The sequence below is a fragment of the Pantherophis guttatus genome, chromosome 1 (genome assembly GCF_059756535.1).
Source record: "Pantherophis guttatus breed Tessera chromosome 1, ASM5975653v1, whole genome shotgun sequence".
Lineage (NCBI taxonomy): Eukaryota > Metazoa > Chordata > Lepidosauria > Squamata > Colubridae > Pantherophis > Pantherophis guttatus.
In genome coordinates, this window is record NC_142063.1 from 146,610,256 (window position 1) to 146,627,859 (window position 17,604).

General features: G+C 36.3%; 1 protein-coding gene across 13 annotated transcripts in view; it reads left to right on the top strand.

The window, feature by feature from the left end:
- Positions 1–17,604, top strand: part of MARCHF7 (membrane associated ring-CH-type finger 7) — a 29,990-nt gene that overhangs the window by 5,786 nt on the left and 6,600 nt on the right. For 4 of the 13 annotated variants that reach the window (XM_034425976.3, XM_034425994.3, XM_034425985.2 and 1 more), the window contains exons 3-8: positions 3,377–3,535; positions 7,946–8,126; positions 8,567–8,728; positions 11,138–12,245; positions 12,415–12,584; positions 15,823–15,932. In XM_034425976.3, coding sequence (XP_034281867.2) covers positions 3,377–3,535; positions 7,946–8,126; positions 8,567–8,728; positions 11,138–12,245; positions 12,415–12,584; positions 15,823–15,932 — 1,890 coding nt within the window. Of the gene's footprint in view, positions 1–3,376; positions 3,536–7,945; positions 8,127–8,566; positions 8,729–11,137; positions 12,246–12,414; positions 12,585–15,822; positions 15,956–17,604 lie in introns of all 13 variants that reach the window. The other 9 variants (XM_034426003.3, XM_034426013.3, XM_087881966.1 and 6 more) reach the window with 3 other exon arrangements.

The window sequence follows — 17,604 nt, forward strand, 5'->3', positions numbered from 1 at the left end:
CAATATCATGTGATTGCCATTTGCGACCTTCCTTTCTGACTCCCCTCTACATCAGTTGGGAAGCCGACAGGAGATCAAAAGTTGCTCCTGCAAGTCACTCCTGCCACTTTTTTGCCCATTCACCTGCTCGTACGCTCTGTGGTCTCTGCTTACCTGTAGCACTTACCACCTTTACTCCAAAGCATTTGCTTGCAGTCCTTAAGTTATGATGGCAACCAAGACTGCTGAGATTGCTTTGCTGTCACTAAGTGATGTGGGCATCACTTAGCAATGGAAATTCCAATCCCAACTGCTGCTCTAATCTGAGACGTATATTTTCTTGGGATGTACTTTCTATCTTTTTCAATGTGGGCTTGGACTCCTTTATCATATTTTTTAAATTAGAAAAAAATATTAATTGCATTCTTTTTATATGTTAGAACTTTGGCTTGTACAGGCATAGTACAGCTAGAACAGTAGTGAACTAATGAATAAATATTCTGCTAAAAGTATCTGATAAAATTGCATTAAAAAAAAACCTGATCATAAGTATTGGACAACCGGTATATAGGTGTTGCATAAGTGGAATTTGTTTTAGTGGTTTGTGAAAATTTACTAGAACCGACTTTCTCACTAGAGTTCTTGTAAGTTTTCCTCTAGGTGTTCTGAAAAAAGAAAGAAATGTAGATCCATATGTAAGTTAAAATATAAAACAGTATAAAGTCATTGTGTAAAAACAGTAGATCCATATGTAAATTATTCAATGTTCCTAGGCAGGTTAAAATATAAAGCAGTATAAAGTTATTGTGTAAAATCAGTAGAACAATGAATTAAATAACAAAAATAATAAAGCATAGTAGCTACAATAACAGAATGGCTTGAAAAAATCTAAAGTCATAAAATATATGGGAAAATAAAAAACAGAATAGAAATTAATACATTGTATATAATAAGATTATGAGTTTGAGGAGACCATGTCAATTTCCCATACATTTATAGAATTCCTTAGATGACTTGGGATTGGTTTCTTATCTCAGCCCAGCCTACTTCAGAAAATGGTAACAAGAAAAAAAATTAGACACTTATGTTACCTTGAATGCCTAGGGGAAAGGAGGGATATATATAATGAAAATAATACAGGTATAAAAAGTAGATACTGTTTAGACATGTTTAGAAATGTATATGATACAATTTAGGTGATTTTACTAACTAGTTAAATCAATCTTAAATTGGACATAAATGTTTTAGTCTTCTTGCTCTGGAAAGAATTGCCTTTGCAGTTAGGAATATCCTCAATTTTCATTGAACAATGTGAAGTAAAATATACTGAGTTTCAATCAAATGTGTTTTAGGGAGAGGAGCAGAACTTTTACCCCAGCTAAAAATCTAGTGAGGCTTTTGCCTTGGAGCAGAGTTATATTAGCCCTCTTCAGAATTGCCCCCAATTTTTTCTGTATGTTCATGATCATAATATGAACATGATTACTTATAAATCTTATTTGAAATATTACATTCTTGAACTCTGGTATTGAATAATTCAGTCTCCACTTAGAAAGATACAGTGCATTACTTTCAGTTTGAGTTCATGGAAGTGCATAACTTTATTTCCCATAATAACACATGAAGATACATTCCCCCACCCCTTTTCTTCTCTTTCTGTCGCTCTCTTCATTGTAATGATAACTGCATAGCTGTTGAAAAATGCTTACAGAGAAAGTATAACTGTAGCATCTATTTGGGATTTAGTTCCAAGGATCTTGTTATAGATAGTTATTGCTAGATAGTTGTTTGTAGATTGTTATAGATAGTTATTGATAGTTAGTCCTAAATATGATCACTTAGACAAGTATTGTTGACACCAAGAGTGGCTTTTCAAGCAAAAGTTTTCTAAGACCGAAAATTATAAGTGTTGAGCCTGGGAATTCTGCATGTATTCTGCCATTTATCTTTGGCTGTTAACACAGTTCATCCTACAGCATACTGCCATGATGGCGACCCTATGGCACACGTGCCACAGGTGGCATGCGTAACCATATTGGTGGGCACACGAGCTCAGCTCTGGCGCGCATGTGTGTGCTGGCCAGCTGATTTTTGGGCCTTCTGGGCCCACCAAAAGTAGGGAAACGGGCTGTTTCCTGCCTCCGGAGGGCCTCGGGGTGGTGGGGAAGGCCCAATTTTCTCTCTCCCCAGCCTCCAGAGCCTTTCTAGGAGTCTGGGGAGGGCAAAAACAGCCTTCCCCACCCCCCTGGAGGCCCTCCGGAGGCCAGAAACGGCCCGTTTGCCAATTTCTGGTCCTCCAGGGGAGTGGGGAAGGCCGTTTTCGCCCTTCCCAGACTCCTAGGAAGGCTCTGGAGGCTGGGGAGTGCAAAAAATGGGCCTGCCAGTCCCACCGGAAGTTGGCAAATGGGCCGTTTTCAGCCTTGGGGGGGGAGGCCATTTTCACCCTCCCAGACTCCTAGAAAGGCTCTGGGGAGAGCAAAAAACGGGCCACCGTGCTATTGCGTGCCGGGAGCGTGGGGGGATCGCGCACACATGCGTGGAGGCAGGGTGCATAGAATTATGAGTGTGGGCAGATGTGTGCAACACCCCCCCCCCGCGGCCCCCCCCACACTCCTGGCACGCGATGTCAAAAAAGTTAGCCATCACTAGCATACTGTATATGCTGCTTTATTCCTGGAAAAAGAATTTGCTGGTACATAATTAATTGATTATAAACTAATCAGAAATTATTTCTATTTTAGGAATATATACAATTCTGTTTTTTTCTTTTCAATTCTACTTTAGTACTTTATTTTCTTAAAACTAGCTAAATGTTCCCTTAAATAAGTAGGCATGATTTGGTTTTGGCTAAAAGAACTATATGAATAATTATTTGTATAGTATGAGTTAATTTGCATTTTAGAGGGTTAGAAAAATTCAGTGCCTGAAAATAGAAAATCTTCACATGACTCTCTTCAAATTTAGTATTTCTCTGTAAGAAATTTAAAACAATGAGTTTTACCAAGTACTTGTAGCCTTTTTCAGCTTTCCCCCCCAGTGTAAATAATTGTATAAAACAGTAATTTACAACTATTGTTTTAAAGTGACTTGCATTTGTTTCAAATGTGGCCAGTATAAGAGAATCTCAGTAGTTCTGTTCAGTGAGAGGAAAATAGTAATGTTTGATCCTTTTTAGAAAATAACTTAATGGAAGCTGAATTTTTAACAACGTAAACCTTACAGTTATCACCCACTTAGGATGAGGTAACCTTATCTTTGTAGATGGGATAAGAACAGTTGATTTCTAGAAAATGTTTAAATGTGATTAATTAAAAAGTGCAGATGTTATAGATTTTATTTTCTTGTGTGGAATGATGGCCAAAGGAAGGCATTAAGTAATAAAGCATATTTTTTGTAGGAATCTGGCAGGTTGCATAGTTCCAGTAGAGACTGGTCAGTTGAAGAACGAGAAGCATATGAAAGTTCATGGAAGCTTCCAGCTTCTTCTCCAACTCACTATTCAGGAACACTTGATCGTCCGTGGTCTGGAAGATTTTTGGGAAGCAGAAATAGATTGGTAAGAGTTGCATAGTTAATCTGTTGAAGATAAAATTGTGTCTCTGTGTATGTGTAAAAACATTTAGTTTATTGAAAAAAAGATTAAAATACAAAACAAAATATTTAAAACAAAAACAAACAACAAAAAAGACATTAACAAAAAAAGTGTCTTAAAAAGAAACAGCATACATACAGATAACATCCGCCCCAATTGAATACGCTGATTGGTATAATACAACAATTTTTATTTCCCACCTTTTTTTTTTTTTTTTAATTTGATTTATATGCTGCCCTTCTCCGGAGACTCAGGGCGGCTTACAATGCGTTAAGCAATAGCCTTCATCCTTTTGTATATTTATACAAAGTCAGCTTATTGCCCCCACAAACTGGGTCCTCAATTTACCTACCTTAGAAAGGATGGAAGGCTGAGTCGACCTTGAGCCTGGCGAGATTCGAACCTGCAGTAATTGCAGGCAGCTGGTCTTAATAACAGGGTGCTTTAGACCACTGTACTACCAAGGCTCTGTACTACCAAACAGGCCAAAAGAATCTTAAACTGTTAAACTTCTAAATATACTTACAAATTGTTAGGTTGTCATTAGTAAACTATATTAATAACAGTAGTTAGAAAAAACAATAATAATATACATAACTATGTAAGAATATAAAAGTAATAAAAATTGTGAACAGTAATAGGAGAAAGACAAAGTTGAAATTCCAAAACCCTCTGTTAACAAGCTGTTATTCAACTCGTAGAAAATTTACCACAACATCAATCCCTAATCATCCCAAATATTAACCTTAATTGGTCCTGGATCAAATATCCAAGTCTGTTTCATTATACTATGTCTTATCAATTGCTGATTGATTGAATACAATAGGTCCAGTCTCCAAAGGCAATCTATCTTCCCCCAAAATTCCAGATAAAATTGTTCTTCAATTAGATGTATTAAATCTGTTCCCCACTTTCCATCAAATCCCTTAAAGAAAAACCTTTTGCCACTTTTCGATCTGGAGAGAGTTCTCTGCTATTATATAAAAGTACACTGTTAAGCTTCCGAAAAGTGTGTGGAGTTGGTTCTATAATTTCTGCTTGATGCCCAGGCTCTAAAATTTCTAAGTCTATATTCCTGAACAGTGTATGGCTGAAAAATCACATTTCTTCTTGATGTTCTCTACCATCTGTGTTATTTTCATATCATATTCCATATTTCTTCCCAATGAGTCTGTTGCTTTAAAAACAAATTTAAACTAAGGATTGCATCTTGTTAGCCAGAATCTATTTTTCCCCTTGGGTGTCAGCCTCCTGTTTCTGTCTGTAATCTCATCTGTTGTTGGCTCAAAGCAGGGAGGGAGCCGGGAGGCAGTGAAAGAGACAGGGAAGATACTTTCTGGGCATTTGCTCCAAATTGTGGAACTGGCTTCCCCCACTGACTTTGCTTGTTGGAGCCCCCCCCCCCCATCCCCGTCCCCGTCCCCAAGGAAGGTCACAAATAGCAATCTTGGGAGACTGTATCCATTGTAAATGTATACTGGTTGGCAAGCACCCAATTTTGATAATGTGACTGCAGGGACGTTGCAAAAATTGTAAGTGCAAGGAATGACCATTAGTCACTTTTTTCAATGCTATTGTAACTTCAAACTGTTGTTAAAAGAATGGTCATAAATCAATCAAGACTACCTGTACTTTGTAACACCTTATTTGGAAATATCAGTTTCCAAATATTTTCTGTAGCCAACTAAGAGTTTTTTTTATTTTTGCTTTTCGAATTTTTTCCACAATGCTCCTTATGGAACTTGTTTAGCTCAGAAATATTCTTCAGTGTCTTTCTATGTACTGCATTTTTGAGGTTTCTTCCGCAGATTTCAATAATGCTAACATTTTAGGACTGTGAAGGTCATTCTAACTTTTTCTGTAAGTATTTTATGGTTGATTAGAGATAAAACTTGATCCTACATCTTTTCAGCGTCAGTTTTTCACTGATTGTGGGAAATTAGCTTCTAGGATATGTCGATATTTCATTGAATCTGTCTCAATATTGGCTATGTATTGTTGCATGCACAAACATACACCACTTAATAGTTGGAATAGTATTTTTCATGCTTCATAGTTTTTCCAATAAATGTATTTTGTGTAATTGGTGCTGAATAGTTCAGTTTTTGTTGTATCAGTCTCAATATTTTATTTCACAATGTTACAATCTGATCAAGGTTTTCTTTACAACTATCAGGCAATAATGTGTGATGAAGAAAGGGTTTTCTTCTGAGAATTTTCCAGGATTATTGATGTATAAGTCATGCTATAATGATCTAATCTTGAGCAGGTCATTTGCAGTGGCCTATGTGTTCTGTTTTGCAAATCTACCAAGTTTGGAGGCAATTCCAGCATATATCTTTCAAATTTTGCCTTGACTTTAAATAGTTCCATGTAACTTCTATTTCTTAATAGTATTTCTAATAGTTTAAATTGCTATCTAGTAGCAATTTAAAGAGGTTTTTTAATAGATTCCCCTTGCTGGGAAAAGGGCAGACTCAGTGTTTTGGGGCCTTTCAATTGATCTATCAAGACCTAGGAAGCATGCATTCTCTGCATCGTGCTTACTCTTTGGAACATTATTCCCCAGAGTGCTCTGGGACTTTCATCTTAATGATCTTGCAGAAATCTTTGAAAAGCTAACTATCAGGCCCTTAAGTACTGTAAGATATTTATGGAAACTTGTTGGTTATATTTTCTGTGTATTGGTTCTCTCTTACTGTTATTTATTCTCCATATAGACTATGCAGAGTTGCATTGGAGTCGGATAGTCTCCAAATTTTGTAAATTAAAGAAAATGTAAATAAATTAGTTTTAGTTTTAGTTTTTTAGATATTCAGCAGGAATGCAAGTCATAAATAACATTACTATTTTAAAATTAAAATTTTCTTGTAAAATAATTATTAGATATTTCCAAATCATAATTATTTATATGCAATTGAATACTGTTTCAGTTTTAAAAAATATACTGCATAAATTTGTTCTTCCAGTTGATTTATTTTTTAATCAGATAGTACAGGGGTGCCAAACTCAATTTCATTGAGGGCCACATCAGGGTTGTGTTTGACCTTGGAGGGCTGGGGTGGGTGTGCCCAGCTCACTGTCACTCATGTCGGGGGCACCTATGGTAGCCTGAGCGCTCTGCCAGGGAAAACGGGCTCCTGAGCTCTGTTTTCGGCTGCGATGGCTTCCTGCAACACTTTGCCAGAGAAAACAGGTCTGGAGGACCTCTGTTTTTGCTGGCAGAGGCGCTGCGGGCCAGTCCCTCACTGTTTCCAGATCGGCCCCATGGGCCGGATCCGGGCTCCGGGCCTTGAGTTTAACATCCCTGAGATAGTAACATTATTATGAAAAATAATCAGTGCTAAACTGTAATTTGCTTTACTACTGCTTGTAAAAAGAAAAAGATAATTGTAAACATAAAATCATAGACTGAAAACACTCATGGCAAAATATCCTAAATCAATAATTTTAAAGCCCAGAAAAGTAAATGCACCACTAAAACCCCTCTGCTTTATTGGATTAAATATTGTCACCAGTATTGGTACCTTGATTTAATCCCATACATTATTTTAATGGAGTTGGGGTAGGGCTATATATGGACAAAGATTTTGGGATAAACTTACGTAGATTACATTACATCTTCTGTAAGATATTGGGAATTATTTCTGAATTAGATAAAACATGACTAGGATTGCATTGTTAGAATTTTGAAGGTCAGGATAGATTTGGTCTGAAATAGAATTGGCAGCCAGTTCAGATTTAAAAAAAAACAGATTGATACATTTCATATGCAGTTCCAACTGAGAAATGTGCTATACAATTTATACTAAGTTTTTCAACTGTTTTCAAGACTGCCCTAACGTGCAACTGAGAAGCTGCCTGAATATGGAAGATAAATTCTTGTGTTAACATGAAAATAGATAGTGGAAGATTGATAACAACTTTAGAGGATTGTACATATTTAATTGAGTTTTGCATTAAATCTGTTAGAGTAAAAAAAAGAGCTTGCAAATATTCATATGAAACAAACATTGATTTACATTTCAGACAGGTTTTCTAAATACTAAGAAAATACCATAATTAGAGTTTATAATGCTGAATTGTTTTGACAGAATTGTTCCAGAAAGAACAATTTTTACCTTGTTTCCAGGACTCAGATGCATTTGTGTATTATCTCTAATGTAATTTGTTCTTTTTAATATTTTATTGTAATGTTTGAATAATAGCGTATTAGACTATTCTTTTAAAATTATTCTCATTTACTTACTGGTTGTCTTGGTTGTTTTATCCAAGCCTTTTCAGCATAATAGTTTTCGTGCAATCTTCTTGTTTACTATTACAGAACAAGTCATTTATCAGTAAATTAATAAGCTTCTCAAATCCAATTGGTAGGTTACATCATCATCATCTTCACCACTTCCTACATCATCTTGGTTGGGTGAATCTGAAAGAACTCAGGGAGCATATTCTTCAAGACTACATAACCAACAACAAGATACTGATTCAAAAAGACCTAAACTTTCTTATACATCTACCTCTAGTATTAGAAGTAGTGGTTTAAGCACAGTTTCAGGTAAGTTGTATATTAAATAGTAAAAATAGTTTTAAAAAAAAAATGTATATCAAGGTTTATTAGCACTCCAAACTGCCACTCCGTTCTCCAAAGGGAAAATAAGTAGAAGGTATAAAAAACAAGAATGCCCTACTCGGTCAGAATTAAAACACCATTCCTCATCAGAGTAATAATGGCATTTTTGTTACCTGTGGCCTGAGGGCAAGCTATATTTTAATTGATTTTCTAAAAACCATGAGGGATAGACCCTTTCTGATGTCTACATCAAGCTATTCCAGAGAAGGGGGACAGCAATTGAAAGGGTATGGTTTTGAAGTTTCTGCAAATAGGAGTACCTAATAGGAGGGCCCAGAAGTGGACTTGCCTTAAATTAAATGTAGAATTTCTAAAGCAAATAGCAAGGAAGCTGGAAAATAAAAATAGTTTTAACTTGTCTTTAGATTCCCCATGGAGGTACAGTGATGTGCCCAGATCTTCATCTATGGTACTTGGATCATTAACAACTGAACTTGTGAGAGAGAGAAGAGAGCTAGAAAGGACAGAGCCATCTGTTAGTTTTGTGGATTGTAGTCAAAGGAATGGTGATTTCCCTCCATCAGCATGTATGTATTGGAAAGCTGAGAATGTTTAGTTACATGTTGTTCCATAAACTTGCCTGGAATGTTTATATTGCTCTTGTAATGTCTGACTATTGATTAGTTGCTTCATAAATACAACTTGCTGTCTTACTAGCAAGTATCTAACTACTTTTTTTTCATTGTTTAAAAAACTATAAGACTCTGCCTTTTAAATGAAAATTATTTTGAAATATAAGGAACATGGTGGCTCGCATAATTGGGACGCTGGCTTGACAAACAAGCCCATGTTCAAAACTCAAGTGCTGCTGTGGGCAGGTGAGCTCCCATCCTTTTCTCCAGCTCCTGCCAGGGACATGAATCGCCCCATTTGGGCGATTTTGAAATATGATACTACAATTTAAAATAGTAGACCTCGAAATATTTAGCCTAATTTTAATGCATAATTAAATTGTAACCACATAAAGTACTATTGATCAGTCTTTCCATTTACAGTATATCAGTAAAGAGTTAGCTCAGAAGCTGATAACAAATACATTGGCAATTCAAGATCTTTGGTATATTTCCAATGCCAGAAGAGTAATATGTTTGCTGTTCTCTTTGTTCAATGAATTGACATTTTTAGAGCTAGAACGTCCAAGTTTTAATACATAATTCAGATGTACATTTATGTCTTTACACTGTATATAATATGTATAATATATATTGATATTACTGTAGTCTTAGGAATTTTAAACTAAAATAAAACAATAGTGGGCTCAAATCTTTTGAATAAATGTATTTTACCCATTTTCAGCATAGTGAGGTTGACAGCCAAACATTTTAAACATATTTTGAAATATCCAATAAATATGAAAAAGTATCTTATATTTGTATGATTTATATTTATATTAAATTGTTTCATGGTAAGATAATAAAGAACATAATATTCTGTAAGATTCTTAGCCACTGATTTATTAATTATAAATAACTAGTATTTACATTAGCAATATTCTTTAACAGTTTATAAAATGCTGTAGATTTAGAACATCTAAAACTCATTTCATACTGATAATACTATGGGAATTCTAGATTCTGTTAATGAATCTGGACCACATAGTGAAATTAGGATGCGTTTTGAATATTCTGCCATTTTCAAATCTTAGGCAATTCAAACTCCTCTTATAAGTAACTCAGATTGTTTAAAAATTGTTTGGCAGTAAATAGGTTTAAGGTATTAATACTGCACTTTCTCATGATTTGTCCCTATCCAAGAGATTTACTTGCAATTTTCAAATTTAAATTATTCCAGAGTGTAAATTTGTCATGTGAATAAGAATAAAAATTACTCCATCTTAGCTTTTTCCAATTGTGCCTTTAATGCAGAAACTGCAATAGATTTTGGCCGAAGATGGAATTGTCTTGCTATTATGTCAGCAAGGTCACATTCTTTCTAACTCTGCCAACAATATGTTTGACTTTATCACTTACAATCCATAGACATGGAACTCAAAATATGTGTTCAGTGATAAAGCAGAGAATCAGGAAAGATAAACTTCCATTATTATATGATAACTATAATTTAGATAAAGAAAATCCAGCAGTTTAGGAATATTACAGCACTTAATGGGAAGGACATTCATTATATTAGCAAGGAATATATCTTAAGTATATCAATGTTAAAGTGATATGCATCTTTATATTTATCTTTCCTTATATGCTTGATGAGATTTTAAAGTCAACTTTATCTAATGTGTTAAAATGCTTGAAATATTTGTATACATAAGTGAAGAAAGTTTCCTTGGAATAGCTGTTCCCAAATTTTGCAAATGATTTAATTAAAATCCATTGAAGAGTCTTTAAATTGTATATGAACTTCAATCACAGCTGTTTGAAGCAAGCTATATGCTAACAAGAAAGTAAGCAATAAAAATCTCATGATTTTACTTTTAAAGACATCAAATTGTAAAAGTTACACAGTTCTTGATCTTGAGCTACACAGATAACAGTCATTGTATGTACCTGTAAATTTGATTTTTTTAAATGGTTCAGTGTATCTCTTAATTTCATGGTACGTAAAATAGCTTAGATATCCTTTCAACTTAAAATATTTAAATCTGGAAAAAATGGAGCAACTCTTTAAAATAATTGATATAAATCAGGGACAGACTGATACGCATTTTTAAAAATGAAAAAAACAAAGCAAAGCACAAAAAGAGCACCCCAGAACAAATAATAAAAGTACATGGAGAAATTTTTTTTTAAAAAAAAATAAAAAGCCAGAAATAAATACTGGAATAAAAACTAAAAGAAAACTAAACTCACTGTAGCCTAACAACCAAGCTCAGAGATCACCAAGGGCTCCACAGATAGAGCTATGTTTTAAGAAGTATATTTCCTTAATTTGATTAAATTTGTAGCCAAAGTCTAATTTTAATTTTCTTTTATACTTCTTAGATTTGCAGGAAAGACCTGCTTCTTCATATGCACAGGGAGCTAGACCAAAGGAAAGCTCATTGAGTTCTTTAAGGCTGAACACATCCATGAACCGCCAGTTGCCTTCTGAACATGAATCTTCATTACTCTCTAGAGAGCATAGCTGGAATTTAAGATCTAACTATGTCCCAAGAGAAGCAGAGACTTCTGAAAGGAATATACAGCCAGAGTTTACCCATGATACCATGAGAAATGGGACCAGAACCTCAAACCTTTCTGAAGGAGTTTTGCCAACCCAAAGGTCATTAAGTGAGCCTTCTGCTGATACTGAAGGAAGGCGTTCAACAAGGCAGTTACTATCTCGCTTAGCATCTAGTATGTCCTCCACCTTTTTCCCAAGAAGGTCTGGCCAAGACTCTTTGACATCTTCAAGATCATTAGGTTCTAGAGATATAAGTGTTCTAAGAGCTCAAGCTTCTGCCCAGGCTACTACTTCTAACACACTTACAACTTCTGAAAGTACAGAAGCTCAAACACCTGATCCTGGTTCTCAGGGATTTAGCTTCCTTAGAAGACGCTGGGGTTTGGCAGGTATTTCACCAAATCATAGTGCTGAGTCAGAATCTGGAAATTACAGACATAATTCTGAAAGTAGAAATGCAGGTTCTTGGCTGTCATCATCTTTGAGGAACAGATGTACACCTTTGTTTTCAAGAAGGAGAAGAGAAGGAAGAGATGAAACGGCAAGAACCTCTACCTCTGAAACATCTCCTAGGTCACTGCATCTTTTTAGGAGAAGAGAATCTGCTGGGGATGTACCTCTTGAAGCACAAAGGGAATCCCTCAGGCCGAGGCCATCAATACCTGCAGTACCCAGTGGTACTATATCTGTTGCTTCGGGGTCAGAGTCAGTGCCTCCTAGAAGAAATTCAGGAATATCAGGAATGTTTCCCGGCTCTCTTTTTCGGTTTGCAATGCCACCAAATGTGGGAAATAACATGTCCGACAATGTTATGATAACTGTAGATATTATTCCATCAAATTGGAGTCAGTCTAATGGACAAGATAGCGACAAATCTAAAATACCATCTTCAAGAGACCCAGAAAAGCTTCAGAAAATTAAAGAAAGGTAAACAGCTATTTTTATCATTTGAATAATGTTTTAATTATAAATTTTGTTGGGCAAATCCTACACTTATTGCAACAAATAGTATTTTGGGAATGCTGATGTATCTGATTAATGTCATAATATGCAAACAATTTAATTCAACATAGTAAATTTTTCCACCTCTGTTCAGTCTTCTTTCAGAAGATTCAGAAGAAGAGGAAGAAGATATATGTAGGATTTGTCAAATGTCCTCTACATCTGCCACTAATCTCTTAATTGAGCCATGTAAATGCGCTGGAAGTCTGCAGTATGTTCACCAGGAATGTATGAAAAAGTGGCTACAATCGAAGATTAACTCAGGTAAGAATTCATTTGTAAGATCACAATTCAGGAAAAATAGACTAATTTGGAATCACAAAAGGGGATTGTCAAAATGTAGTTGTAAAATGAATGAAACTGACTGAATGCATATAAGAGTGAAGGTCCTTGGTGCTCTCTGAGCTTGACTGTTTTCTTGGAGATGTTTCATTACCCAAACTAGGCAACATCATCAGTGCATGCAACATCATTGTCTGCAAGAAAACATTCAAGCTCAGGGAGCATCAAGGACCCCTCATTTCAACCCTGAGCGGCAAAAATTCTCCTTTATTGGTACAAGTAAGAGTCCATATTAGGAATTGAATCATGGCAATGTTATTTTTTTGCTCTTAACAATCCCCAGATGACTGCTCGGTAGGCCTATTTAAAGTGACCTGTTCCCTGCCAGGGAGGGACAACTTGCTGCCTCTCCAGGGCTATTCTGGAGAACACTGAAAGCATCTAGCACAGGGGTGTCAAACTCAAGGCCCGCAGGGTGTTTAAATCTGGCCTGTGGAGCCGGCCTAGAAGTATCAAAGGACTGGCCCACAGTGTTTCTGCTGGCCAAAACGGGGCCCGTTTTCAGCCTCCACAGCCTTCTGCAGTACTCTGCCGGCCACAAATGGGCCGCGTGGAGGCCTCACGAGGCCCCTGCATTGTCTGTTTTGGCTGGCAAAGTGTTGCAAGGGGCTTCCATCCCATCTCCCCACCCCCACCCCGCAAGCCCACGAAGGAGAACCACAATGCTGATCCTGCCCTCGAAGAAATCCAGTTTGACACCCCTGATCTAGCAGATAAAAGTAACTTAGATTTGCTCAGAGATGGACTCTTACTGGTTAAGACAGTAAGAGAAGCAAAGTTTTATGTAGGTCAAGTATGAAACTGAGGAGGTGATCAGGATCCTTCTATCTGTTAACCTGAATGCCTCTTTAGTAAACCTCTGTCCCTCCTCTTGGTGAAAGCTACCCAGTCGTTGGATTCATGCCATAATCTTCACTGAGGAGTGATCCCCACGGCCTTGAAGAAGACAGTAGTATGCCCCTTCTTCAGAGTTTTACTGGACCCAACTATACTGAACAATTTTTGTCCAGTCTCTCTTTCTCACTTGTTGAGAAAGTGGTAGAGCTATGACTTCAAAGAGTCAGGTTTCAAGTTCAATTGTAATGTAGAGATAGCATTGATTGTACTTATTAATGATTTCTGGTAGGCCAGAACACAAGTAGTGCCAGCATTTTGTTTCTGAAATCTCAGTGATTATTTATTTCATCAATGATAATAATCTTCTGCCCTGTATGCAGTGGGATGCACAGCCTTGCGTGTGTCTCTTCCTTTTTTCCTCTGACAAAAGGAAGTGCTTGAGCCCAAGACCACTCATTCATGAGCTATCTTGGCCTCTACACTCTTATCCCTTCTATTAAACATCTATGTAAGGCCGCTGAATGAAGTTATCCATTGGTTTGTAGTTAATATCATCAATCTGTGTATAATTCCTAGTTATACATCTGCACCCCAAATTGATTAAGCAATGCTTACAAAGTCGTATCTCAATGTCTTGAGTGCTTTGTGGGAAAAACAACCTTAAAGTAACTTGGACAAAATTAAATGGTAGTATGTTTTTGGAACCCCCGCTTCCTCCTCCCCTAGACTGGGAATGTTTCATCTTTAATCTTAAATGGAATTACATTTTCTTTTTGGGACTGATGTGCAATTTGTAGATATATGTTTGAATTCAGCTTCTTTTTGAAGAACAAGTAGCAGTTGTGATTAAGAAGCTTTCTCATACAATCAAATATTGTTTTGATGCAATATAAGCGATCCTTGCTTAATGACACTCATTCAGCAATCATTTGAGTGTGTGATGTTACGAACAGTTTTATAAGTTTTTCTAAGTAGTGTTCCACTAGTTGAGGGGCTGCTACAAAGACAAGGAGTTCAAACTATTTTTCAAAGGACCAAAAGACAAGATAAAAACAATGGATGGAAACTAACCAAGGAGAGAAGCAACCTAGAACTAAGAAAATTTCTAATAGTTAGAACAATCAAATAGCTTGCCTTCAGAAGTTGTGGGTGCTCCATCACTAGAGGTTTTCAAAAAGAGACTGAACAACCATTTGTTTGAAATGGTATAGGGACTCCTGCTTGAGCAGGGGGTTAGATAAAGACCTCTAAGATCCCTTCCAACTCTATTATTCTACGTTCTAAGTTCTGAGCATCAAGGGGTTCCCATGATCACTTGATTGTGATCCAGGTGCTCAGCGCCTGGCTGTGATTATGACATCAAAGCATCATGTGGTTACCATTTGCAACCTTCTTTGCTGACTTCTGACAAGTGAAATGAATGGGAAAGCCAGCAGGAAGTCAAAAATAGCAGCCATGTTTCACAGGGTGGATTTGATTTAAATCGAGTTGATTTAAATCACAATTTAAATCATGATTTAAATCACTAGTAAAAAGGCTTGATTTAAATCAACTCGATTTAAATCATAATTTTTAAAGAGCAACTGTCATCTCTGCTACTCCTTTGACCCACTGCTGACTCACCGATCGTCCCAGTGTTGCAGAATATACAGCCTCATGCTACATAACTAAGCTCCATTTCACGCTGAATAAACTAAATTATTTATGTATCTTAAATAGAAAACTATCTTACGATATTTTTACCCCCAAAGTTTTTTATTAAAATAAATTCGATAAAAATCAAAAAAATCCGATTTAAATAAAAAAAATCCGATTTAAATAAAAAAATCTGATTTTTTTTATTTTTTTAAAAAAAATCATTGATTTTTATCCACCCTGATGTTTCAACACAAGTTTTATTCAAGAATATTTCAAAATTCATTTAGAATTTTACTCATTAGAAGAAATACACAAATATATACATACTGAGATTATATGTGTTTAGAAATACCTGTTAAATTCATATTTTAATGCAAATCTTTTTTTGAAAAATACATAGCATGGTATAGAAACACAATAGAACGGACAGCTATTAAATGTTTATTTTGTTGATCTTAACTTAATACATAATCTGAAAACAATCAACAGGGACACTTGAATTTTAGATAGTTATCCTGATTTCTCTACTCTTGCATATTTCTCTTAGAATAACAGTTGTATATATAGTAGTGAATTTAGTTTTCTGTTTAATGTACTTTTCTCAACATAATTGCTGACTGTTTCTGAATGTTTTCAATGTCAAGGCTAAATAAAATAAAAGGTATAACTCACCCCCCCCCCCCAGGTTCTTCATTGGAAGATGTAACTACCTGTGAATTGTGTAAAGAGAAGCTTCAGCTCAATCTTGACAATTTTGATATCCATGAACTACATAGAGCACATGCAAATGAACAAGTTAGTATATTTTGGCTAATTTGGTAAGTGTCAGTTCAGTGCTTGTGACTCAGGATAGGTTTTTTTCCCAACTGTGAAAGAAATAATCTATTTATGACAGAAAGTTGATGTTGTTTGTATGTTGTACTCTTCAGTTTTAGATGGCTAAAAATATAAAATGTAAAATACCTCAAGAAACCTCATATACATAAAACACCTCCTTTTTTACAACCATGTAATCCCTTAATTCTGGGTAGAGTTGGGGCGACTAGATGGAGCTGAGCGTTTGCCGGCCGGATGCCTTCCTGATGCCACTTGGAGTTCACAGCAGATATTTTTTCTTTGAACCCTAGGAGAGAAACATCTACCGCTATCTATGATTGAACTGTCAACATTCTGAGTGGGAGGCGAGCATCTTTATCACTAGGGCATCACATTGCTGAAACTCCATATACATATAAGCATAACATTTTTAATTTTTTTTTAAACTCCATTTACATATAAGCATAAAAATAAAAAATAAGCACCAACAAACACCAATACCAATACCGTATGCCAACGAACATACTTCCTGGTCAAAGGATGCTCTCCTGTGCAAAATAGAACAGAATTGATTCTGAAGTTCAAAGTGTTTTTGACACATAGGAGGGATGAGGCTAATAGAATTCCTTTTGGGAGAGAGTTTCAAAGCGTAGAAGCATCCATTGAAAATGCCTGCATCCTTTGCCCTTTCGGGTAACAATTCCATAGGGACTCACCTTGTAAGAAGTATATCTATATGATCTGGTTGGAGTAGGCAAGTAAATATGGAAAAAGGTGATCCTTCAGATAATAAGATCTAGAGCCAACTAGGACCTCAATTCAGCACCTGGATTGCATTTGGTAATTAGCACAACTTCTAAAGTTGTGTAGTCACATAAGAATATCAATATATATCTATCTCTGCTTGGGCCACTGTGTTCTGCATCTGCTGTAGCTTCTAGGATACTTCAAAGTCAGCCCCATGTAGCATTTCAGTAGTTTAAATGTGAAGTGACTAGAGCATGAGTGGCTATATTAGCTATATTCCTAGATAAAGCTGCTGCTTGTTTCTCAAACAGGAACTCTGTGTCTAGGAAGACTCTCAAATTGCAAAGGAGTGCAACCTGTTCAGAATCAAATATGGTATCTCCTTGATATCATTCAGGCCACAAACAAAGCCATTCCATCTTGGAGGGATTCAGTTGAAATCTGTTCATCCCCAGCCAGACCCTGATAATCTCTAGTCACCAGGTCAGCACTTCTACTGTATCAGAAATGAGACATATATTTCAGTATGATCAGAATATGGATACCAAATCCGCAGATGACCACCTTAAAAGGAAAATGTTAAAAAGGAATGGAGAGCGGGGAGAGGTGCTCCACAAAACAGGTCTGTGGGCAGATCTCTCCTACTAGCCCAGGAAGGAGCAAACCATTCCAAAACAGGGCCTTCTATTCCAGTCTCTTGGAGTTAGTCCAACTGAATACCATGGTCAATAGTATCAAAAGCTGCTGACCGATCAAGGAAGGGAGGAGGGTTGCAGTCCTGAATCGTAGTCTCTTCAAAGATCATCTACAAGGACAACCAGTGCTATTTCCATGCTGTAGCCCAGCTTGAATTCTGACTGCCAAGAGTCCAAACAATCTGCTTCCTCAGTCTAAGATGTTTTGC